Source organism: Oncorhynchus keta, chromosome 36 (assembly GCF_023373465.1).
Source record: "Oncorhynchus keta strain PuntledgeMale-10-30-2019 chromosome 36, Oket_V2, whole genome shotgun sequence".
NCBI classification, from domain to species: Eukaryota; Metazoa; Chordata; class Actinopteri; order Salmoniformes; family Salmonidae; genus Oncorhynchus; species Oncorhynchus keta.
The window spans coordinates 27,697,067-27,723,880 of NC_068456.1; the positions used below are offsets into that span (position 1 = coordinate 27,697,067).

The 26,814-nt window shown below is 43.7% G+C and overlaps 1 protein-coding gene and 1 long non-coding RNA gene across 2 annotated transcripts in view; one reads left to right on the forward strand and one right to left on the reverse strand.

Moving 5' to 3' along the window:
• The window catches only part of LOC118369857 (disks large homolog 5-like), a 92,018-nt gene that overhangs the window by 35,106 nt on the left and 30,098 nt on the right, over positions 1-26,814 (reverse strand). Inside the window, exons 3-9 of the mRNA XM_035754599.2 lie at positions 25,344-25,521; positions 24,165-24,308; positions 17,443-17,626; positions 15,500-15,759; positions 15,217-15,415; positions 14,943-15,056; positions 2,525-2,755 (exon numbers count right to left, since the gene is read on the reverse strand). Coding sequence (XP_035610492.1) covers positions 2,525-2,755; positions 14,943-15,056; positions 15,217-15,415; positions 15,500-15,759; positions 17,443-17,626; positions 24,165-24,308; positions 25,344-25,521 — 1,310 coding nt within the window. The remainder of the gene's footprint in view (positions 1-2,524; positions 2,756-14,942; positions 15,057-15,216; positions 15,416-15,499; positions 15,760-17,442; positions 17,627-24,164; positions 24,309-25,343; positions 25,522-26,814) is intronic.
• On the forward strand, positions 2,751-9,207 carry LOC127916547 (uncharacterized). The gene is made up of 2 exons (XR_008095263.1): positions 2,751-3,486; positions 8,907-9,207. It is a non-coding gene; the product is annotated as an uncharacterized LOC127916547 (long non-coding RNA).

Here is a 26,814-nt window from a genome sequence, read left to right on the forward strand (position 1 = left end):
TGATTTGATCTTGCAACCTTTCGGTTACTAGTCCAACGCTCTAATCACTAGGCTACGCTGCCGCAGTGTAAACCGTAGTAGGAGGGCCATCTAGTGGTCTGAACAGGGAGGTTTCAGCAGCAGCATTAATCTAGGGGACTAAATCTGTTTTAGGGTCATTCCACTAACATAATCCAATGGTTGACAGTTTATGAGATACTCCAAGCTCCATCATGTGTCTGACCTGTGGATGGGAGCTGTCACTTCATCATGTGTCTGACCTGTGGATGGGAGCTGTCACTTCATCATGTGTCTGACCTGTGGATGGGAGCTGTCACTTCATCATGTGTCTGACCTGTGGATAGGAGCTGTCACTTCATCATGTGTCTGACCTGTGGATGGGAGCTGTCACTTCATCATGTGTCTGACCTGTGGATGGGAGCTGTCACTTCATCATGTGTCTGACCTGTGGATGGGAGCTGTCACTTCATCATGTGTCTGACCTGTGGATAGGAGCTGTCACTTCATCATGTGTCTGACCTGTAGATGGGAGCTGTCACTTCATCATGTGTCTGACCTGTGGATGGGAGCTGTCACTTCATCATGTGTCTGACCTGTGGATGGGAGCTGTCACTTCATCATGTGTCTGACCTGTGGATGGGAGCTGTCACTCATGTGTCTGACCATGTGTCTGACCTGTGGATAGGAGCTGTCACTTCATCATGTGTCTGACCTGTGGATGGGAGCTGTCACTTCATCATGTGTCTGACCTGTGGATGGGAGCTGTCACTTCATCATGTGTCTGACCTGTGGATGGGAGCTGTCACTTCATCATGTGTCTGACCTGTGGATAGGAGCTGTCACTTCATGTGTCTGACCTGTGGATAGGAGCTGTCACTTCATCATGTGTCTGACCTGTGGATAGGAGCTGTCACTTCATCATGTGTCTGACCTGTGGATGGGAGCTGTCACTTCATCATGTGTCTGACCTGTGGATGGGAGCTGTCACTTCATCATGTGTCTGACCTGTGGATGGGAGCTGTCACTTCATCATGTGTCTGACCTGTGGATGGGAGCTGTCACTTCATCATGTGTCTGACCTGTGGATGGGAGCTGTCACTTCATCATGTGTCTGACCTGTGGATGGGAGCTGTCACTTCATCATGTGTCTGACCTGTGGATGGGAGCTGTCACTTCATCATGTGTCTGACCTGTGGATGGGAGCTGTCACTTCATGTGTCTGACCTGTGGATAGGAGCTGTCACTTCATCATGTGTCTGACCTGTGGATAGGAGCTGTCACTTCATCATGTGTCTGACCTGTGGATGGGAGCTGTCACTTCATCATGTGTCTGACCTGTGAAGGAGCTGTCACTTCATCATGTGTCTGACCTGTGGATGGGAGCTGTCACTTCATCATGTGTCTGACCTGTGGATAGGAGCTGTCACTTCATCATGTGTCTGACCTGTGAATGGGAGCTGTCACTTCATCATGTGTCTGACCTGTGGATAGGAGCTGTCACTTCATCATGTGTCTGACCTGTGGATAGGAGCTGTCACTTCATCATGTGTCTGACCTGTGGATAGGAGCTGTCACTTCATCATGTTTGACCTGTGAATGGGAGCTGTCACTTCATCATGTGTCTGACCTGTGGATGGGAGCTGTCACTTCATCATGTGTCTGACCTGTTGATAGGAGCTGTCACATCATGTGTCTGACCTGTGGATAGGAGCTGTCACTTCATCATGTGTCTGACCTGTGGATGGGAGCTGTCACTTCATCATGTGTCTGACCTGTGGATAGGAGCTGTCACTTCATCATGTGTCTGACCTGTGGATAGGAGCTGTCACTTCATCATGTGTCTGACCTGTGGATGGGAGCTGTCACTTCATCATGTGTCTGACCTGTGGATGGGAGCTGTCACTTCATCATGTGTCTGACCTGTGGATGGGAGCTGTCACTTCATCATGTGTCTGACCTGTGGATGGGAGCTGTCACTTCATCATGTGTCTGACCTGTGAAGGGGAGCTGTCACTTCATCATGTGTCTGACCTGTGGATGGGAGCTGTCACTTCATGTGTCTGACCTGTGGATAGGAGCTGTCACTTCATCATGTGTCTGACCTGTGGATGGGAGCTGTCACTTCATCATGTGTCTGACCTGTGGATGGGAGCTGTCACTTCATCATGTGTCTGACCTGTGAATGGGAGCTGTCACTTCATCATGTGTCTGACCTGTGAATGGGAGCTGTCACTTCATCATGTGTCTGACCTGTGAATGGGAGCTGTCACTTCATCATGTGTCTGACCTGTGAATGGGAGCTGTCACTTCATCATGTGTCTGACCTGTGAAGGGGAGCTGTCACTTCATCATGTGTCTGACCTGTGAATGGGAGCTGTCACTTCATCATGTGTCTGACCTGTGAATGGGAGCTGTCACTTCATCATGTGTCTGACCTGTGAATGGGAGCTGTCACTTCATCATGTGTCTGAACTGTGGATAGGAGCTGTCACTTCATCATGTGTCTGACCTGTGTGTGTGTTACCTGTCTAGCCTGGTAGTATTCTCTCAGTAGCTGTTCTTTCTGTATGATAGCCTCTGTCCTCTCCTTGCGGGCCACGTCTCTCTCCTCCCGGACCGTCTCGATGTCTTTACAGGCCTGGCTCAACTCCTTCTGGGCCTCAGCCTTGTCCTTCACCTCGTGGCAGTACTTCTCCAACAGCTCGTTCCTCTCACAGATTGCTCTGTCCCGGTCCACCAACGATGAGTTCAGCTCCTAAAAACAAACATTTCAATCAGATTTAACGCCATAACACAATCACAAAATCTCTTGGTTGATCCGGCAGTGACAAATTAAGCTAATTGGCAGTGGTCTGAGAGCCTAGTAACCAACAAAGTGTTAAACAAATCAAAATCCTTAAAAGAGCCACTGTAAGAATATGTTTAACGTAAATGCACAACGCAGAGGACTAGAATTAACGATCAATGGAAACAGCGGTTTTTGGTAATAGGGCATCAATGGAAATAGTTGGTTTTCAGTTCAACATCTGTTAGTAATGTCAGTCCTTAACTCATAGCTATGCGTGGCACGTTCTCATTGGTCCAACCTGAAATAAGATACTTGTTATTTGGCCATTGGCCCAGTTTTATTGCAAGGAATTCTAATTGGTCAACCACAGGCTAGGGCTGGGTTATAAACTACATCCTGTCCTTTTGTTCTGTGGAGAAACACTGAGGCCAGGTAAGCATGTACACCCACATCCCTGCATGATTTGTCCCACTTTGAATAAGAATAAACATATTTTCCTCCCCCTGATTTGTTTTGGGGTCTGTGTTATTGAAGAATAACTTCAACTGCTAACATTTGGTGCCGTGACCCGAAATGAATTGGTCTGAACAACAACAAGAAAAACTCAACTGTGTGTTGATCCAGAAGAAAGGCTGAGCGCAACCCGCTTTGGGGAGTCAACTCTTAATCTCCTGATTGATGGCATAAGTGCTGGCTGGGTAAGTCAAGACCAATATAATTTTAAAAATATTTGTTTTAAATCTGGTTAAAATTAGTGCATACAATGAGTGATATGTATAGGTAGGCCAGTTGAGAACAAGTTCTCATTTACAACTGCAACTTGGCCAACAAAGCAAAGCGACACAAACAACAGAGTTACACATGGGATAAACAAACAGTCAATAACATAATAGAAAATCTGTATATGGTGTGTGAGCAGATGAAGTAAGGAGGTAAGGCAATAAATAGGCCATAGGGTTAAATTAATTACAATTTAGCAATTAACACTGGAGTGATAGATGTGCAGATGAGGATGTGCAAGTAGAAATACTATTGTGCAAAAGAGCAGAAAAAAACAAATATGGGGATGAGGTAGGTAGTTGGATGAGCTATTTACAGATTGGTGGGCGGAGATAGGAGGGTAATCAGTGCTGATGGGGCACACCTGTGAAAGCTCAGCTGTGGCATAAAACCACTGGTTCCCCATTCAGGAAGAGATTCCTCCCCATGCATACCTTTTGTTGTTTTGTTGTGTCTTTGGCAGTTGACACCTAATTTACTGACCATCATGCCTGATTACTGTGTTTACTTTATTTATGGGATAAATTCCTTTACTGTGTGGTTTCCCATTGCTTGTTACAATCTTGAGCCAGGTAACAGGTGGGGGCTCATCTGTGACTTCTGGAGTTACTCCCTGGAATTGCATTTGTTTAGTAGCATTTTCTAATTGGTTAATGTGGTATTTCAAAGTAAAGTGCTTTGTGATTGTTGTTTGGCTAACCCTTCTGTCTATGGGGTTGTGTTGTGGGCACTACTTTGATTGGAAGTTATATACTAAGGTACAAAGTATGTGACAATTGGATACTGCCAGTTGCTACTTTCTTTGGTTACACACCTATGGTTGGTGTAGAAGTAGTGTTGGTTTGTGCTGCAGTTGAGAGAGGATCACAGTTTATCTCCATCCCCTGTTCCGGTTGGAGATCCTGCTTTGCTCATCGTTGGGACATCAGGTTAGTGTTTGTGCTGTGTTAGCAGTGGACGGACCACCTGGACTGGTCTTCTCCCCTGGTAGGTTTAGTGACATTATGATATGTTGGACAGTGTTAGCTCTTTGTTACTTTTGTCTGGCGACCGTGAGGGGTAACCAGCTTGCTGGGAGCTTTTTCTGTGACAGCAGGCTAAAGTACATAAATACCCACTGCCAGTAACTGCATGAAGACTAGGGTTAAGATAGTAATAGGTCTTGAGGAAGCTCCATTTGTTTTGTTTTTTTTGTCTTGTGTGGTTGACACCGGTGCTTCTATTTTCGTGTACCCAATTGGGCGAGAGCAGGTTGTTTGTCCATAGTTTGTTGACTGTTAGACTATGGCTAACATTGACAAATTCTTCAAGTCCCGAGGGAGGAGCTTCTGGATTGCTATACTAAAGACCAATTGTTATGAATTGAGATTGACAATGAATGTCTGAAAGAGATGTTCAAGTCCATTCCCCTAATACGGTTTTATCTTCTGAAAAGCAAAAGGAACAATTGTTGCTACAACTGGCTGAAACAGCAACAAGCCTTGGAAAAGGTGTTGGAGGTAGAAAGGCTTAAACAAGAACCTGAGTGTGTGAAACTGACACTGCAACAAGTCTGTTTTGATTTGGTCAGAGATGGTAAGCTCTCTGGCATGTCTCTTAATGACAGTTGCGGTGATATCTCCGGAGGTCGTGCTCAACTTTCCTTCAACTTGGCTGGAAACTTGAGGCTCTGACGAAATTCAGTGAAAAGGAACCCAATATTTATTTGTCAATGTTTGAAAGGATAGCAGATTTTAGGAATTGGCCTCCGACCGTACGTTGATGTTGCAATGTGTACCTACTCGGCTCTTTACTTTGACAGCCAAAACTATGGCAAAGTTAAAGATGCTGTGTTGCACACCTATGAGTTAGTTCCTGAAGCGTATCACCAGCGGTTTAGAACCTGGAAAAAAGCTGACAGACCTATGTTGAGTTCTCACGGAATTTGCACACCCAGTTTAACCAATGGTGCACTTCATTGGATGTTACAACCTACGAGCAGTTGTGCAGTTTAGTTGTGCTGGAGCAGTTAAAAGATTCTGACTGCCTTGCCACACACATAAATGAGCATACGGTGCAGACCGCCACGGAGGCTGCCGTTTTGGCTGATGAATATGTGCTGACGCATAAAGGTCACTTCGGGAAACCCCTTCTTTGCAGTGATGGTCCCAGGGAGAGTTTTGGGACAATTCTTTACTACTGGGCCTAATCTTGTCTTAAGGGTTGAATGTGGTTCCCATGTGAAATCCGACCATGGCAAAATCTGCAATTTCTGCCGTAGTAAAGGTCATTGAAAAAAGTAATGCCCTGTCCTTAAGAGTTAAAGCTAGGCCTTCTGGGGTCAATGCGCCCGTTCGGCCTACCACATTGCGGCACCTGCTTTTAAGTTAAGGGATTCAATTGTTTCACCTCAAGACCAGTTAAAAAAAACATTAGGTTGACAGTGCATCCATCTATTCACTCTTCATTACGGAGGGTTACGTATCCTTGATGGGTAACCAAGGATGGTCCCAGTTAACGTCCTGCAAGACACCGATGCTTCAGAGTCTAATTCTTCAGTCAGTGCTCCCTTTCTCTCCAGAGACAGATACAGGGCAGTGTCTTGATCCGAGGGATAGGTTTGCACATCGTCTGTCCCTTTACACAAACCTGTGCTCTCCACAGATCTGGTACAAGGTGAGGTCATCATAGGAGTGTGTCACTCATTGCCTGTCGAAGGAGTGGCAGTGATTCTAGGAAATGACCTTGCAGGTGGGCGGGTCTGGTGAGAAAAATAACCACCTCCTGTGGTTTTCATGCCTTCTGGCCATCTCAGAGAGGTGCTGGATGAAAGTGCTGAGTTTCCCCAAAGTGTTTACTGCTTGTACAATGAACCACGCTGATTCCGTGTCGGAGTCTGGTGTAGGGACCAGCGAGGTGGCGGACTATTCTGTAACTTGTGGACCAGACCTTCCCTTTCTGTTTCCTGTAGTGACCTGTTAGCAGAACAGCGGGCTGACCCTACTCTGAAATTATTGTTTGAGCAGGTCCTCCCGGCTGATGATGTTCCAAGTGTAGTACAGCGATACTACTTACAGGATCAAATTGTTGGTGAGGAAACGGATGCCTCATGGTTACCACTTTTTGGGTGACCCTGTCATTCAAAATTGTGGTACCATATACATTCCGTGATTTGGTTTTGCAGGGGATATTGGGGATATTGCTGGTCATTTGGGTGTCCGGAAGACCTATGACCGTATTGTGTGTGATTTCTTTTGGCCTTGTCTGAAAAGGGACGTCTCAGCATTTATCAAACTTTGCCAGTTGACTGGGAAGCCTAACCAGACGTTAAAGCCAGAACCTTTGTACCCAATACCAGTAGTAAGCCAACCCTTTGAGCATTTAACTATTGATTGTGTTGGCCCATTGCCTTGTTCCAAAGCCGGTTATATTTACCTGCTTACGGTGATGTGCCCAGTGACCCGTTATCCCGCTGCTTATCCTCTCCATACCATAACAACCAAGTCTATTGTTAAGGCATTGACTCGGTTTATTTCTGTTCTCAGAATATCCCAAATTAAGTGATCAAGGTTCTAATTTCACGTTTGCACAGGTGTTAAGCCAACTTCGCATCAGACAATCTTGCGAGCGCATATCATGCACAGAGTCAGGGAGCCCTGGAGCGGTTCCATCAGACCTTGAGGTTGTTGTTGCGTGCTTACTACACTGAGTTGTACCGAGACTGGGAGGAGGGGTTGCCTTGGTTGATGCTTGCAGCTAGAAGTTTTACAGGAAAGCACAGGGTTTAGCCTTGACGACCTAGTCGCTTAGCCCAGATGGTGTCCTAGAAGGATGGTTAACTTCTCTTGGGTAGGGGCAGTATTTGGAATTTTGGATGAAAAGCATGCCCAAATTAAACGGCCTGCTACTCTGGTCCAGAAGATATGATAGGCATATGACTGGTAGATTTGGATAGAAAACTCAAAAAGTTTCCAAAACTGTTAAAATAGTGTCTGAGTATAACAGAACTGATTTGGCAGGCAACCTGAGAGAATTCAGGAAGTCGTTTTTGTGTTGGTTTTGTAGTTTTCTATTCAATGCCATTACAGTATCCATTGATTTAGGACTCAAATTGCAGTTCCTATGCCTTCCACTAGATGTCAACAGTCTTTAGAAATGGTTTCAGGCTTGTATTCTGATAAATGAGGGAGTGAGAACAGTCTGAATGCGTGGACCCTGACGTGTCAGAGCTTTTTCATGCGTGCGACCGAGAGAGTGCCTTTGTTTACCTTTTATATTGACAACGTTATTGTCCGGTTGAAATATTATAGATTTAGGCTAAAAACAACCTGAGGATTAAATATAAACAACCTGAGGATTGAATATAAACATTGTTTGACATGTTTCCATGAACTTCACGGATACAATTTGGATTTTTCATCTGCCTGTTTTGACTGCGTTTGAGCCTGTGGATTACTGAAGAAAACGAACAAAAACGGAGGTTTTTGGATATAAAGAGACTTTATTGAACAAAACATTTATTGAGTAAATTAATGTCTTCTGAGTACCACCATATGAAGATCATCAAAGTTAAGGGATAAATTTTTATCTCTATTTCTGACTTGTGTAACTCTTCTACTTGGCTGGTTACTGTTTGTAATGGTTTGTCTGCTGGGCTACATTCTCAAATAATTGTAAGGTTTGCCTTCGCTGTAAGGCATTTTTTAAATCCGACAGTGGTTGGATTCACAAGAAGTTCATCTTTAAACCCGTGTAAAATGTTTTGTTTTCTGAATTTTTATAATGACTTTCTGTATCTGAATTTGGCGCTCTGAAATCTCACTGGATGTTGGCCAGGTGGGACGCTAACATACCCGAGAGAGGTTAAAGAATTCAGAGTCTCTGGGTAGATTGGATACTCTGCTGGGACACTTGCATGTTCCTTGTCGTGCCGAGCTCTGAATTTGGTCATGAGTTTCACTACTTTAATTACAGATATGCCTTCTCGTAGCCATTTGGTAAATCATGATATTGACTTTGATGCCACACTTATCCGGCAATGGTTTTACCGTGTGTCGTTAGAGAAACAAACATTTAAACTCAGATTCAGTATATGCTTATATATGCTTAATGAATTATTAAGGGGTGGACAATGTTTTTGGCTGATGCTTTGTCCCGTGTGCCTTCTCCTTAGCCGTCCTGTTTAATACGGTGTCTGTTCTCCGACAATTTGGTCTCTCTCGGTCTCCCTCCTCCTTTTCTTAATTTGCATCCAGGTGCCATGGTTGCTGGAGTTGTGGTGGACCTAGGTGGTTTGCTGCCCAGGGAGTATAGTATATTTTTGTTTGCTTGTTTATTAAAACATTTTTATTTGTTTCAGGAACCTAGGAGGTGCCTGTTTTTATGGGTGGGGTGTGATCGCCCCTCTGCTCCGTCCAATGGGTTTTGCTACGCTTACTTCCTGCAGAAGATTGGTGGGCAGAGCTGGGAGCATACCTTTGTAGTAGCGGTTGCATTAAGGAGAGGTATATCTATAATGTGTATAACTTATATTATCATCTACATTTATGAGTATTTCTGTTGAATGATGTGGCTATGCAAAATCACTGGATGTTTTTGGAACTAGTGAATCTAATACGCCAATGTAAACTCAGATTTGATATAAACTTTATCAAACAAAACATTCATGTATTGTGTAACATGAAGTCCTATGAGTGTCATCTGATGAAGATTATCAAAGGTTAGTGATTAATTTTATCTCTGTGCTTTCGCTCTCTCTCTCTTTGGCTGGTAAAATTGGCTGTGTATTTTATTGAGTTGTTAACCTAACAAAATCGTTTGGGGTGCTTTCCCCGTTAAATATTTGAAATCGGACACTGGTGGGATTAACAAGACTACCTTAAACGATATAAGATACATTGTATGTTTGAGGAATTTTAATTATGAGATTTCTGTTCTTTTGAATATGGCGCCCTGTACTATCACTGGTTGTTGTTATATCGCTCCCGGTAACGGGATCTCAGCCATAAGAAGTTAAACCTGTTATGGCTGCGATTCCCGTACAGGGACTAACATCAGGGGAATTTTCAGAGTGACAGCTGAAAATACAACTTCGTAACATTAAACTTTCTTGAAAATGCAAGTGTCTTACACCATTCAAAAGATTAGAATCTTGGTAATCAAACTACGTTTTCCAATTTAAAATAGCTTTTACAGAGAACAAACCCCATGCTTTTGTTTGAGAAGAGCAATCAAGAACAGAAACATTTCCCGGCATGACAGTTTTTACACATTCACATCTGAAGGTAAAATTATGACTTACATTCTGATATCTTGCTCTTATTTCTCTTCCTGAGTGTCCCATTGATCAAATGAAGGGCCGTTTTCTTAGATAAAATCAATTTTTATAGCCTAAATCAAAACATTTTGTAAACTGTTTGTGCTGTGAATTCCATCTCTATCAATTTTTTACGGAGCATTCGGCGTGATTCTCCCCTGTAAACAATAGTTTATCTAGTCATGGTGGGTTTCAATGCATTCCTCTGGATGTTTGCAACACAGCCAAATAACATTTTTTTTTGCGGGTAGTATTGACGACGACGATAAATGACTTCATTGATTGACTATATTTCTGCCCAATGATCTTCTTGAAATCTAGCTGGGTAGATAGCCAATGAGCTGAGGTAAACGCCAGTATGTAATGGTTTGGGGTTGGACCACAATTCCTTGGTTGTAATCGCACGCGCAGGGAACTCCATTCTCGCCTTGACGATCAGAGGAATTGCTGTAAGGCTTTTTACGCGCAGCTGTATTTCGGAAAGTTGTAGTTAACGATTTCATGGTGAATAAATCATGTAAAGCGAAGTCAAACTCTAAAGTGAAAGTGAGAGATTTTTTGTTTGAGGAATCTGGGAGTGTTATGATTCAAACAAACTGAGGAGCTGTTTCTGCAAGGACAGGACATACTTCTGGACGGGTATTATTATTATTATTATAAGTGCTAATGCCGTTTTATGAAATATAAAAATATATTTTTTTTTTTGCAATGAAATGTGTAATTTGTGTGTACACACACACAATGGCCGGAGTTGAATGGAACACCTTAGTGACTGTTCCCTCTGCTCTATACAATCAATACATATGTTTATTTTATGTGATGATAAAAGGCTCATACAATACAAATATTTGTTTTGTGTTTTCTTTCACAGTGATAGCGACTCTGACTGGGATTGATGCAGGGGTGTGGATAGGCTCATTTGAACAACCTATTTTAGGCCTTGATATTATTATGAAACTTGACTACATTAAACATTTCTGAAGGAAAGGTGACATGGCAAATTAGACAACTGCAGGGATCTACAGTTCAGAACCATCATATTTGGACTATGAAAAAAAAAAATAAGTGTGGAACATTGGATATGGAACCAGAGTGCTTGACAGGTGTTGCCCCACCTTGCACAAAACAAAGGAAGCTATGGCCGCTCCTAACATCATACAATGTGGCACACCATGTTATCCAGCTACTCTGATGCTTCCTCCAGATACCACATTACTTTAACACGACTGTTGTGAGTTGGTTTTGGATCAGCTGCTTGATGGGTTTATTAAGAGTCAGCCGTTGGAAAACGCTGAGTTTCTTATACACAGATGTTTTAAACATTGTGGAGGGGGGGTGTGAGGAAGGCAGGCTGGGCAGTTACAACGGACAATGTGATAGTGACAGGCACATCAGCACAGGTGGTGGCTTTGACAGAAGCACATAAACAGGCTGAAGGAAAAACAGCTAATATCTACATAGACTCAAGGTATGATTTTGAAAAAAGGAGTCATATCACTGGGAGCTCCTGTGAAGAATGGACATTCTCACCTATACTGAATACTTTCCAGTTACCTGGACAAGTTGCAATTTTGAAAATGAAAGCACATGGGAAAAATCTTTACAGACAAGAGTAATGGTAATGATTTGGCTGACAGAGCTGCCAAGGCGGCTGCCAAAAGAACACCTGTCACCTAAACTGATTAGGAGATACATTGCAACACAGAGATATGCAAAGCAGTGCACCAAAAGATGAAGGTTGGGAATGGATGGCTGCAGGATGCAAACTCAATCAAGGTGTGTGGAAACAACCTGACCCTCCTTGGTGACACAGATCCACTCTTTGGGACACTTTGGTGTGGACAAGTTAGTTTATCGTTTAGTGGGCAAATGGTGGAATCCTGGTGTGCGGAAAGAGGCTGAGGCTGTTGTGGCGAATTGCAACATTTGTATGGAAAACACCACCAAAGGACGAGTGAAAGTACAGACACGACGAGCGCCTGCCCCACCAGGACCCTTCAGACATCTACAGCTTGATTATATCACGCTGCCCAACTGTATAGGACACAAAGGGCGGCAGGGTAGCCTAGTGGCTAGAGCGTTGGACTAGTAACCGGAAGGTTGCGAGTTCAAACCCCCGAGCTGACAAGGTACAAATCTGTCGTTCTGCCCCTGAGAGAGGCACTTAACCCACTGTTCCCAGGCCGTCATTGAAAATAAGAATTTGTTCTTAACTGACTTGCCTGGTTAAATAAAGGTAAAATAAAATTTTAAAAAGATGTGCTGGTCATTGTTGATCGTTTTTCACAATGGCTTGAAGCCTTCCCTACTAAGAAAGGAACTGCACAACACAACAAATTTTGATTTGAGAAATCATAGAAAGACAATTAAAAGAGTGGGGAATAACTCCAGAGGGGGGGACATGATGTCATGCCAGGACAGTGGGTGATGGTAAAAAGATAAGACATCAGGGCCAAAATGGGAAGGTCTTTATCAAGTTTTGCTCATAATGAGGTCTTCAGTTAAAGTCCAGGGAAAATGGATACATGTTGTCCATTTTGATGACAAAGCGGAGAATAAAGAACTGATTGATTAGCAATCGGGGGCCAATCTCTGTTGAAGCCTAGTAAGATGATCAGAACCTGATAAGATTCAATGCTGTATACCACAGTCATCATATTAGGGATATCTAGGTGAAATGTCCAACTTCTTCCTGAAAATCACGACATGCTTACTTAGGGAAATCTATATGAAACATCAATTTCTCTTGAAACCAGGACATGTTACTTTCACATTTGTTTCCTTTGTTACAGGTTATGAGAATCTACAGTCTGAAGCAATATCCCTTGATACAGGACTGTACTTGAAATGCTACAAGATCACCTGTGAAGTGCTCATTAGAGAAGTCCTTAACAACCAGTGGAACAGAAGAAGAATTCCTCACTACGGGCAGACTGCCAGAACATAAGTTCTAATATCAGTGTGGAAGAGCAGGTCACTTAAAGGACTTGGTGAATAATTACCTTGTCTACAAGACAATAATATTAAATTGTTCTATTGGCAATTCTTTATTTTGTGTTTCGTCCTAGTAGCGGATGTAGTAGGAATCATAAGGGACATCATTACACCTGTTAATACTTATTTTCTATAACTTTGTTTGAAATCTTATTGTAACAGCAAGTACAATATGGCCTTTGTGTGTTATAGAAATGCAAGGTGTAATGTGAATTATTTTGTTACTGCTAATGTTTTTGATACGGTCTATTTGTTAATGTGTTTTGTTTTCATGGTCTAGGGGGAGAAAAATATGTTGAAGATAAATACACAATGCAGAGGACGAGAGGACTAGAATCAACAATCAATGGAAAGTGTTTTTTTTTGTAGTTACGTGGGGCACGTTCTTATTGCTACAACCTGAAAAAGGATAGTCGTTATTTGACCATTGGCCCAGTTTATTGCAAGGAATTGTAATAGGTACAGGTTAGGGCTGAATTACAAAGTAGATCCTGTCCCTTTGTTTTGTGGAGAATCACTGAGGCCAGGGGAGCATGTACACATCTACCTCCGCATGATTTCGCCTGTTTAAGTATAAACTTATTTTCCTCCATCTGATTTGCTTTGGGGTCTGTTATTGAAGAATAACAACTTCTAGCACCACGCTTTGCACACTCTTCCCATTCTCTCAACAGCTTCATGAGGTAGTCACCTGGAATGCATTTCAATTAACAGGTGTGCCTGTGGAATTTCTTTCCTTAATGCGTTTGAGCCAATCAGTTGTTGTGACAAGGTAGGGTTGGTATACAGAAGATGGTCTTTTACCAAACAGGGCTAAGTCCATATTATGAAAAGAACAGCACAAATAAGCTAGTCTATCATTACTTTAAGACATGAAGGTCAGTCAATCTGGAAAATTTCAAGAACTTTTAAAAGTGTAGTCGCAAAAACCATCAAGCGCTATGAGGAGCGCCACAGGAATGGAAGACCCAGAGTTACCTCTGCTGCAGAGGATAACTTCATTCGCGTTACCAGCCTCAGGAATTACAGCTCAAATAACAGACACATCTCAACATCAACTGTTCAGAGGAGACTGCGTGAATCAGGCCTTCATGGTCGAATTGCTGCAAAGAAACCACTACGAAGAAGAGACTTGCTTGGGCCAAGAAACACGAGCAATGGACATTAGACCGGTGGAAATCTGTCCTTTGGTCTGTAAGTCCAAATTTGAGATTTTTGGTTCGAACTGCCATGTCTTTGTGAGAAGCAGAGTAGGTGAACGGATGATCTCCGCATGTGTGGTTCCCACCGTGAAGGATGAAGGAGGTGGTGTGATGGTGCTTTGCTGCTGACACGGTCTGTGATTTCAAGGCACACTTAACCAGTATGACTACCACAGCATTCTGCAGTGATACGCCATCCCATCTGGTTTGGGCTTAGTGGGACTATCATTTGTTTTTCAACAGGACAATGACCCAACACACCTCCAGGCTGTGTCAGGGCTATTTGACCAAGGAGAGTGATGGAGTGCTGCATCAGATGATCTGGCCTCCACAATCACCCGACCTCAACCCAATTAAGATGGTTTGGGATGAGTTGGACCACAGAGGGAAGGAAAAGCAGCCAACAAGTGCTCAGCATATGTGGGAACTCCTTCACAACTGTAGGAAAAGCATTCCTCATGAAGCTGGTTGAGAGAATGCCAAGAGTGTGCAAAGCTATCATCAAGGCAAAGGGTGGCTACTTTGAAGAATCTAAATTCTAAAATGTATTTCGATTTGTTTAACACTTTTTGGGTTACTATATGATTCTGTGTTATTTCATAGTTTTGTTGTCTTCACTATTATTCGACAATGTAGAAAATAGTGCAAATAAAGAACATTGAATGAGTAGGTGTGTCCAAACCTTTGACTGGTACTGTATATTAATTGATTAACCTAATGATGATGATTACCTGTCAGAGACGCAGTACCCTCCTCTCGGATTAGTTGTTTTGACTGTCTAGTAATAAACTGATCGATAGATGGATTAAATAATAGATTAACCTCACAGAGGTGTTTGATTTGTTTGGTGTACTGATTGATTCCATTCTAAATTGATCTGAACCTGTCTGAGAGCCTCCGTCTCCTCGCTGGCCACCATCCTTTCAGAAGAGGTGTTTTTGAGGCGGGCCTCTGCAGCCTCCAGCGCCATCTGCAGCTTTTCCATCTCCTTGATCACCTGTACCACAGAATGTAATAAACCACTTCATATTTTAGTATTAAAATTGTATTCCTGGACAAAAGAAGCATACTCAATGGTGATTATACATTGAAAGTAATTTCTTAGTCCAGGACTAGGAAGAAACTGGGCTTTGAAGTAAAATGTATTTCTCTCTGACCTGGTCCCTCTCACTCATGATGAGCCTGTACTCGTTGAACACAGAGTCTCTCTCCTCCTTGAACTTCTCACAGTCCTTTACTGCCTTCAGCTGGAAGTTCTTACAGCGCATCACCTCCGACTGCAGCCGCTCCATCTCCCGCTGCAGCACCTTGTTCTGGGCTGAAGACTTGTCCAGCTCCTGTTGTACAGAGTCAAACCTGGGGAGAGAAGGAGGTGTGTAGTGCTGTATAGGTGTTTGTAGTGTATAAACTATTCTCGTGGATTGTGCAGTGTGTGTTTACCTCCTCATAGACGTAGAGCAATGTTGTTGGTAGTGTATGGCCTTGTCTCGTTGTTTCAGCAACGTGTCCATCTGTTTCTGTAGTCGTCGGTTCTCTTCCTCCGCCTGCTCCAGCCTGCTCAGGTCAGTGTTGTGATTGGCAACTTTCTCACCGTAGCGTTTGCTCAGCGAATCATATTCCTTCCTCACCCCCTCCAGCTTGTCCATGGCTGTGTCGTACAGTTTGTTGAGAACCTCTGAGGAACCGTTCTCTCTCATCACCTGGAGGAAAGACACGGTCATCCAGCTGATGATTTTAGAACTTTACCTACATTTCATGTTCACAGTTCCCGTCTCTGTGTGAAACTATGAATTTAACAGGTTTACAATATACAGTTGACACATTACATTTTTTTTAGATGCATTCCTTCAGATTGATAGTGTGTGGCAATGTTATTGTTCTAAAGCACCAAGCCACAAGGAAACATTAACAAGCCAGAATGAGCATGGATTCATTTTTACACCAGTTAATCAGCAGAGGGCGACAGTGAGGAGATGCAGAATGGATTATTCAAGACCATTAGGCTGTGTTTATACAGGCAGCCCAATTCTGATATTTTGCCCGATTATTGGCAAAGGATCTAATAATAATTAGACAAAATATCAAAATTGGACTGCCTGTGTAAACGCAGCCTTAGATAGTATGGTGTAACTAACTAGGTTTAATTTTGCCGGCCTGTAAAATTACCTCTTCATCATTAAAATGCAATAACCTCCAGGATTGCTGAACTCTGTGGTAATTAGTGTGGGAGCAGGTGAGACCCCAGGGCAGTACTGATCCAGACTACATCACAGCATGTATAGGTATGTCTGTAGCCTTACAGGAGATGGAGACCTATATGCTGCTTAGTTCAAACACCTCCCCTGACCCTACAGAACTCTGAATGATGACTAGGTACCGGGGGGTATGTGTCTACACACCATTTACATGATCCATTGACATTGTCCTTAAACACTGCCCTTTACAGAAGCGCTCCGTATGCATCTCCAAGCAGTGTGTCTCCTGTCCACCGCAGTAGTCTACTCCCGGGATGTGTGGATGTGTGAAAGCCCGGCAGCCAAGTATAGGTCACAGCAACCTTGTGTGGTTGTGTGTGGATGTGTATGGTAGAGTGCTAAGAACCTTGGCGTGATCCTGGACAACACCCTGTCGTTCTCAACTAACATCAAGGCGGTGGCCCGTTCCTGTAGGTTCATGCTCTACAACATCCGCAGAGTACGACCCTGCCTCACACAGGAAGCGGCGCAGGTCCTAATCCAGGCACTTGTCATCTCCCGTCTGGATTACTGCAACTCGCTGTTGGCTGGGCTCCCTGCCTGTGCCATTAAACCCCTACAACTCATCCAGAACGCCGCAGCCCGTCTGGTGTTCAACCTTCCCAAGTTCTCTCACGTCACCCCGCTCCTCCGCTCTCTCCACTGGCTTCCAGTTGAAGCTCGCATCCGCTACAAGACCATGGTGCTTGCCAAGACCATGGTGCTTGCTGTGAGGGGAACGGCACCTCAGTACCTCCAGGCTCTGATCAGGCCCTAGACCCAAACAAGGGCACTGCGTTCATCCACCTCTGGCCTGCTCGCCTCCCTACCACTGAGGAAGTACAGTTCCCGCTCAGCCCAGTCAAAACTGTTCGCTGCTCTGGCCCCCCAATGGTGGAACAAACTCCCTCACGACGCCAGGACAGCGGAGTCAATCACCACCTTCCGGAGACACCTGAAACCCCACCTCTTTAAGGAATACCTAGGATAGGATAAAGTAATCCTTCTCACCCCCCTTAAAAGATTTAGATGCACTATTGTAAAGTGGCTGTTCCACTGGATGTCATAAGGTGAAAGCACCAATTTGTAAGTCGCTCTGGATAAGAGCGTCTGCTAAATGACTTAAATGTAAATGTAAATGTATGGTACCTCTTGCTGCTGCAGCCTCATGTCAGCCACCTCCTTCTGGCCATCACTGTGCATCCTGCGGAGCTCCTCACAGCTCTGCTTCAGGTGGTTGTGTTCCCTGACCAGCTGAGCGTGGTCTCTCCTCAACACCTCCAGCTCCTCCTTCAGCTGAGACTGGTCTCCTAACACACGGCTGTGGAGCATACTGGAGACCGAGAGGGAGAGGTCAAAACTGGGGGAGGGGAAGACACTGATGGCACATTCCTTAACACGGTCCGAATAGAATAGAGATTCTCCATGATCACATGGTAGTCAGACTAACACCAAACTGTCCTCCTGACTACAGAGTTTGGCCAGGCTGCTTGGTGTTGTAGGCACGATGGAGTCGATAATAAAAGGCAGCTCTACTGTTTTAAAGTTTGGTTCTCCTCAGTCTCACAAAAATCCCTCATGGACAACCGCACACAGAGCTCCCGAGCGCCGCCCCCTTCCCATAACACTGTTGGATTTTCAAATCTAAACAACGTGAAGTCTCAATCCCCCAGGAAATAAAAAAAACATTGAAGAGAACCAATCAAAGCTCAGCCCATTATTGTGCCAATACTGCTACAAAACTGATACCTGCTGGACTGTTAATTTATCACGGTACTCCACTTTGTTAACCTTTGTTTATCTGTCAGCCCTAGCCCGAACACAGGCCCTGTGTGTAGTTAACCAACCCTCGCTGTCCATTCATCGCCATTTTACCTGTTGTTGTTGTTGACTTAGCTAGCTCTCCCAATCAACACCTGTGATTGCTTTATGTCTCACTCAAATGTCAATATGCCTTGTATACTGTTGTTTATGATAATTATCATTGCTTTAGTTTACTGCGGAGCCCCTAGTCCCACTCAACATGCCGTAGATACCTCCTTTGTCCCACCTCCCACACATGCGGTTTTCTCACCCAGTATAACCAGCATGTCCAGAGATGCAACCTCTCTTATCACTCAGTGCCTGGGCTTACCTCCACTGTACCTGCACCCCACCATACCCATCTGCACATTATACCCTGAATCTATTCTAGCACACCCCGAAATCTGCTTCTTTTATTCTCTGTCCACAACGCACCAGACGACCAGTTTTGCAAGCCTTTAGCCGTACCATCATCCTACTCTGTTCCTCGGGTGATGTGCAGGCTAACCTAGGCCATGTGTGTCTCTAGGCACTCTCATTTGTTGACTTCTGTAATCGAAAAAGCATTGGTTTCATGCATGTTAACATCAGAAGCCTCCTCCAGTTTGTTTTTCTCACTGCTTTAGCACACTACGCCAACCCCGATGCCCTTGCCATGTCTGAATCCTAGCTTAGGAAGGCCACCAAAAATTCTGAGATTTCCATATCCAACTACAACATTTTCCGTCAAGATAGAACTGCCAAAGGGGGCAGAGTTGCAATCTACTGCAGAGATAGCTTGCAACATTCTGTCATACTTTCCAGGTCTATACCAAGACTCAACAGCCATAGTTTCTCAAATGACTGCCTCACCAACGACTTCGCAGATAGAGTTAAGTGTGTAAAATCGGAGGGCCTGTTGTCCGGACCTCTGGCAGTCTCTATGGGGGTACCACAGGGTTCAATTATCGGGCCGACTGTTTTCTCTGTATATATCAACGATGTCGCTCTTGCTGCAGGTAATTCCCTGATCCACCTCTACGCAGACGACACCATTCTGAATACATCTGGCCCGTCTTTGAACACTGTGTTAACGAAACTCCAAACGAGCTTCAATGCCATACAACACTCCTTCCGTGCCCTCCAAATGCTCTTAAACGCTAGTAAAACCAAATGCATGCTTTTCAGCTGCCCGCACCCACCCACCCGACTAGCATCACTGGACGGTTCTGACCTAGAATACGTGGACAACTACAAATACCTAGGTGTCTGTAAACTCTCCTTCCCGACTCATATCAAACATCTCCAATCCGAAAATCAAATCTAGAATCGGCTTTCTATGTCGCAACAAAGCCGCCTTCACTCACGCTGCCAAACATACCCTAGTAAAACTGACTATCCTACCGATCCTCGACTTCGGCGATGTCATCTACAAAATAGCTTCCAATAGTCTACTCAGCAAATTGGATGCAGTCTATCACAGTGCCAGCCGCTTTGTTACTAAAGCACCTTATACCACCCACCACTGCGACCTGTATGCTCTAATCGGCTGGCCCCCGCTACATATTCGTCACCAGCCTGCTCCAGGTCATCTATAATTCTATGCTAGATAAAGCTCCGCCTTATCTCAGCTCACTGGTCACGATAACAACACCCACCCGTAGCACGTGCTCCAGCAGGTATATCTCACTGGTCATCCCCAAAGCCAACACCTCCTTTGGCCACCTTTCCTTCCAGTTCTGTGCCGCCAGTGACTGGAACGAATTGTAAAAATCGCTGAAGCTGGGGACTTACATTTCCCTCACTAACTTTAAACATCAGCTATCTGAGCAGCTAACCGATCGCTGCAGCTGTACATAGTCCATCTGTAAATAGCCCACCCAATCTTACTACCTCATCCCCAAATAGTTTTTATTTACTTTGCTGCTCTTTTGCACACTCGTATCACTACTTACACACCATCATCTGCTCATCTTTCACTCCAGTGTTAATCTGCTAAATTTGTAATTATTCTCTACTATGGCCTATTTATTGCCATAACTCCTCATGCTATTTGCACACACTGTATATAAACTTACTTTTTTTTCTATTGTGTTGACTGTACGCTTGTTTATTCCATGTAACTCTGTGTTGTTGTTTCTGTCGCACTGCTTTGCTTCATCTTGGCCAGGTCGCAGTTGTAAATGAGAACTTGTTCTCAACTGGCCTACCTGGTTAAATAAAGGTGAGATAAAAATAAATAAAAACAGACGCCTGTCCTGGGCCCACTTCCCAAAACCATTTTTTATTAACGGTGGACTTGAAATCGCTCGTAAGGTAACGCCTGCCTCAGAGCACTCTTACAACAGCTCAGTGTGTTGTTAGATCACTGTCACTTTACACACAGAAGATCTCAGCTAGACAAAGAATGAAGATGTCTCTGTGACCGCCAAAAACTTAATAGTTGAATATAAATAGACTAAAACGTTTACAATGTTATAAACAAGCGAAGCAAGCAATGAAAACTGCGATAACAAAATGATATAATAGTTTGATTATTAGGCTAAAGATTGACATCACTTTCATATGTGCAATCGATAGACCTACGTAGTACAAAGCAATTAGATATATTGAAGCGGCACAGTAACCTATCTATAAGCTAATGTATTTCCCTGTAGCCTAACCAATAACCTAAAGGTCAACATATTAGGTCTATGGCAACGTTGCTCCACCATGCTTCATTATTTAAATTGTAGAATATCTATAGGTCTACTTGAAGCTCAATTTCTGCCACCCATACTTGACTTTGGCTTTATTAATTCATTCTTGCTCACCTCACACACACACACACCTTAAAATTATAGTTCAGGATTTTGGCAATGAAGCCCTGTCTCTACTTCCCCAGAGTCAGATGAACTCATGGATAGCATTTTTATGTCTCTGTGTCCAGTATGAAGAAGCTAGAGGTAAACTCAACAAAAAAAGAAACGTCCCCTTTTCAGGACCCTGTCTTTCAAAGATTTGTAAAAATCCAAATAACTTCACAGATCTTCATTGTAAAGGGTTTAAACACTGTTTCCCCATGCTTGTGCAATGAACCATAAACAATTAATGAACATGCACCTGTGGAACGGTCGTTGGGACAATAACAGCTTACAGATGGTAGGCAATTAAGGTCACAGTTATGAAAACTTAGGACACTGAAGAGGCCTATCTACTGACTCTGAAAATTACCAAGAGAAAGAAGCCCAGGGTCCATGCTCATCTGCATGAACGTGCCTTGGGCAGGCTGGCATGAGGACTGCAGATGTGGCCAGGGCAATAAATTGCAATGTTCATACTGTGAGACGCCTAAGACAGTGCCACAGGGAGACCGGACGGACAGCTGATCGTCCTTGCACTGGCAGACCACGTGTAATAAAACATGCACAGGATCGGTACATCCAAACATCACACCTGCGGGACAGGTAGAGGATGGCAACAACTGCCCGAGTTACACCAGGAATGGAAAAAAGTGCTCTTCACTGACGGCACCTCAGTACCTCCAGGCTCTGATCAGGCCCTACACCCAAACAAGGGCACTGCGTTCATCCACCTCTGGCCTGCTCGCCTCCCTACCACTGAGGAAGTACAGTTCCCGCTCAGCCCAGTCAAAACTGTTCGCTGCTCTGGCCCCCCAATGGTGGAACAAACTCCCTCACGACGCCAGGACAGCGGAGTCAATCACCACCTTCCGGAGACACCTGAAACCCCACCTCTTCAAGGAATACCTAGGAATAAGGGTAAGTAATCCTTCTCACCCCCCTTCTCCCCCAACAAGATTTAGATGCAAGTGGCTGTTCCACTGGTTGTCATAAGGTGTATGCACCAATTTGTAAGTCGCTCTGGATAAGAGCGTCTGCTAAATGACTTAAATGTAATGTAAATGTAAATGTAGTCGCGGTTTTGTCTCACCAGGGTTGAATGTCGGATTTGCGTTAATTGTCGAAGGAATGAGCGTTACACCGAGGCATGTACTCTGGAGAGGGATCGTGGAGAGAGGTTCCGTCATGGTCTGGGGAGGTGAGTCACAGCATCATCGGACTGAGCTTGTTGTCATTGCAGGCAATCTCAATACTGTGCATGGGAAGACATCCTCCCTCATGTGATACCCTTCCTACAGGCTCATCCTGACACGACCCTCCAGCATGACAATGCCACCAGCCATACTGCTCGTTCTGTGTGTGATTTCCTGCAAGACAGGGATGTCAGTGTTCTGCCATGGCCAGCGAAGAGCCCGGATCTCAATTCCATTGAGCACATCTGGAACCTGTTGGATCAGAGGGCGAGGGCTAGGGCCATTCCCCCAAAAATGTCCGGGAACTTGCAGGTGCCTTGGTGGAAAATCTGGTACAGTCCATGAGGAGGAGATGCACTGCAGTACTTAATGCAGCTGGTGGCCACACCAGATACTGACTGTTACTTTTACACCCCCCTTTGTTTTGGCATACTGGAAAAAGCGACATACAATTGGTATCCACAAACTATCCCTTTAATTGCATGCACGCACACACCTTCCATGCCATGGATTACCACATATAGGCTACCTATGGCAGCAGGCAGCCTAGCGGTTAGAGCGTTGGGCCAGTAACCGAAAGGTTGCTAGATGGAATACCCGAGCTGACAAGGTAAAAATCTGTCGTTCTGCCCCTGAACAGGCAGCTGTTCCTAGGCCGCCATTGTAAATAAGAATTTGTTCTTAACTGACTTGCCTTGTTAAATAAATATATTTTTTTTTACCCTGGTAAGTGATTAAAAGCATGACAGGTACACATCCTGTCAGTTGACTAAAGCATTTGGTAGGCCTATAGAACATAACTTGATAGCAATCCATTATCAATTGACTATGAATGATAGACCTGCCAACATGGACGCATTATGCGTAACAACTACGCAATTCTCTGTCCATGTACGAAGGTATGAGATCCGAGTTAAAAGTACGCAGAAATGAATAGGGCTGGATTTATTTTATTTTATATTTTACATTTGAATAAAAAAATCCATCCACTGAGTAAATCTAACATCCTGATTCTCGAGCTGCAACACACAGACATGTACAGAGTGTGTCAACGGACATGGAGATTAATACATCATTATTCAACGTAGCTGCCCGGTGTCTGCCCCTCCTGTTTGTTGTGATTCTGAGTTTGCCGACTGTCCGCTGTAGGTAAACACATGGACAAATCCCTTATCGACTACATGTGTTGTGGAAAGGTAAACACTAATTGTTTCAAGTTAACCTTTGCGAACATCAGATGGACATTCAGTGGGTTTTAAAGTGCCAGCAGTTCACTCGCATTTGCTAGTGAAAGACATTTAAATGCAAATACGAAAAATAACTGGTCGCATGTGCGCGAGTGTCATGGACATTTAATTCTGCATCCATTAGGTGTATTTTCCACGTAACAAACATTACAAGGATCACGCAACCTGATAGACTAACTGTAATTACTAACTGTGATCCACGTCACAAAAAGCACTACAGAAGTATAATAAAACTAAAAGTAATATAAACATCTTGGCATGAAATGGAGTGGGGAGTTTAGGAGACTGCGTGATGAAGAATGAATGAGTGTCTGGTATTAGCTATAGAGGCAATGCTTCTATAGACTCACAAACTGAGCGTGGGGGGGGGGGTAAACACCAATTCTGAGCGGTGCTACAAGCACGAGTTGAATCTCCAATTTGCCGCGCGCGTCTGGTACTCTAAAAAGTTGAACAGGGTTGGCAGATCTACAACTCCTTAAATCAGATAATCCCCATTACATTTCAATAAAAACACATCATTAGCACATCAATGTTCTTTCAATTAGTGTAATTGCAGCACCAGGCACTTCCCCAGTCTAAGTGAGTAAAACCATGATGCCATACAACCTCTCATTATTCCCATCTAATTAGTCTATTCAGAAACAGTAGAGGAACAGAGGATTCCTGACATTAGGCTGGGAAGTGTCGTCTAGGACCACTAAAGGTCCATCTCTACCCAGACATGACACGTCTTTCTTTCAACAACCCAGTCAGTCAGTCGACCAACCCTCCCACCCAATCAGTGATGTGATGGTGGTACTCACTGGTAGAAGTCAGCCTCCTTGACAGCCTCCTCACATCTCTTCAGAGTCTTGGTGTGTTGGTTCTGTAGAGTCTGGAGATCTGCCATGGCCCCCATACACTGGTTTTTCAGACGCTCGTAATCATGGCTGGCTTTGGAATTTGGCCTTTGGGGAGACGAGACAATAAGATGCTACACTATATAAGAACTACCAACTGAGACCTGGTCTACAAGGGCAGCCCAATGTCAGTTTAGATATAAGAGTTAGATAGAACCAAGGCATGCAGAGGACCCAAAGGAAAATGCATCCATGAGTCAACCCAGAGCTGCAGAGCTCAGCAAATTGTATGAACGGTTCCTAATTTGCACGCAGACTGGAATTTGATTGTCTTGGTACATTTGGTTAAATGCAAAGTACCTCTAATTAAAATGGTAAAATGTCATAACTGAGTCATGTCAAACTATACCTCTCTCTCCTACACTTCAAATCCACCAGGCATCCCTCCCTGTTCTGAATTGCGTTTTAAACAACCTGATACCCGGAACTCACGAGGGCTTTCATAAACTGAACAGGATGGTTGCCTATCAATTTATGTCAACAGTACTGATCGTAAAGCCAGATGACAGGGAGGGCAAGAGACTTGATAGGACCTTAAATAAACTCAGTCAGAGGCAGGGCTACTTTGCAACTTTCAGACTACTCTTCATAGATGTGTCAGCAGTTTGTTGACTAAAATCATTGGATTGTAGCCCTTTTCCCTGAGAGCACGTCTGCCTATGAGTGATTAACTAACTATTGTGCATCCCTCTAGAGAATGCTTCATAAAAATGTTTGTAAACATGACCAATCATAAACCTACAGGTCAATATCCTGAAAGTAATGACCGACAGAGCGAAATTAACAAAATGTTAGTGTCTATTGTAGCAGACCACGTGTGATGTAGTTCAGGTGCTTAGGGACAGCACAACAATGGCTGATTTCCTTGAATTTTATGATTAGCTAGACGGTATTCTGTCTAAATCTTGCATTTTGACTACTTGTTGCATAGAGACATTCAGTAAAGATGATCTACTCTACTTATATATAGATGTTGTATTTGACCAATTGTTGGATTAATACATTGATTTACAGAATAAAGAATAAAGACTATCCACTCTGCTCCGTCTCCTCAGTCATGTGGTGGGTGGAGGATGTCTGTACCTGCAGTCGTCGAAGGTGGTGCCGGGTGATGCCAGGGCCAGGCGCTTGCGGAGCTCGTCCCTCTCACGGGTCACCTGGCGCAGCTGGAACAGGATGGTGTCCAGGTTGTCACCAGCTGGCCGGTTGTCGTTGAGGGCTGGGGGCGGAGACGAGGCTGAGCCGGTACCGGGGGGTGAACCTGCAACAGTGAGTATGTCACCACGGGCAAGAGCAGCTCACCGCCACCGGAATTCATGTTACAGGAAGGAGAGGGGTTGGGAGAAGATTAAATGGACGCTTGCATCATAATATCAACCAAACACAGAAATACCTACGGTTATAAAAAAAACATTTTATAAGCGCAGTCCTTCATATTGGAAGAACACTAGAGTTCAGCGAGAATTGATTGGATAACCTCTAACTTGAAGTGATTCTTGATCTGATTCTTCTCCTGTGTCTCATTCTGGGTAAAATAGGGTTATACCACAGGCCATAGGTCTACCACATCTGACCTGAGTTAAACAGGTTATTTACATAAACAAGAATTAGACTTGCAAGTTGACATTAATGTATTATTCAGGTGAAGGCTGAGATAAGGCACATAAATCCCAAGTTAGGATTTCAGCTAACAAACAGGAAAGAGTAACCTCACTTGAACCTCATGCAACTTTGTCAACTTCTACTAGACTGGCCTAATACTGTATTAATGTTGGATATGAGTGCAATGTTCCTCAAAAACTCAGTTATCACCACCAGCAGACTGGGACAGAAAATTATGATTAAATGCAACACAGCAAGTCTAGACTATGACGAAACAAACAAACCTAAAGTGGTTGAGGCCTTGTCCTTGACATTCTCAACCAATTCACTATCAAAGAACTGCTTTAGCACAGCATATTCTGATATGAAATTCCTCTAATATTTTCCATTAAAATATCCAAATTTTCCAAGAATAGCCTCAGATCCACAAGGCAACAATGCTGGTAATCTCAGACAGCAGCATACTAGAGATAATATTTATATCTGATAAAACATATTTCCGGTACTTTTTGTCTGGCTGGCTTATGCAGAGTCTCTGGGGCACTTTTATCACGTTGCATTAAGCAACAGATTTGTGTAGTCGTACAAAAAGACAATTTAAAAAAGGTAAATTGAGGAACTAGAAAATAAAAGATTAATAGTCTACATTGAAATTAATAATTTCCCCTGTTCCCTTAGCTACGATTATGACATTTGTTCTGGAGGTCGACCGATTATGATTTTTCAATGCCGATACCGATTATTGGAGGACCAAAAAAAAACAATACCGATTAATTGGACGATTTTTAAAATGTATTTGTAATAATGAGAATTACAACAATACTGAATAAACACTTATTTACCTTAATATAATACATCAATAAAATCAATTTAGCCTCAAATAAATAATGAAATGTGTTCAATTTGGTTTAAATAATGCAAAAAAGTGTTGGAGAAGGAGGTAAAAGGGCAA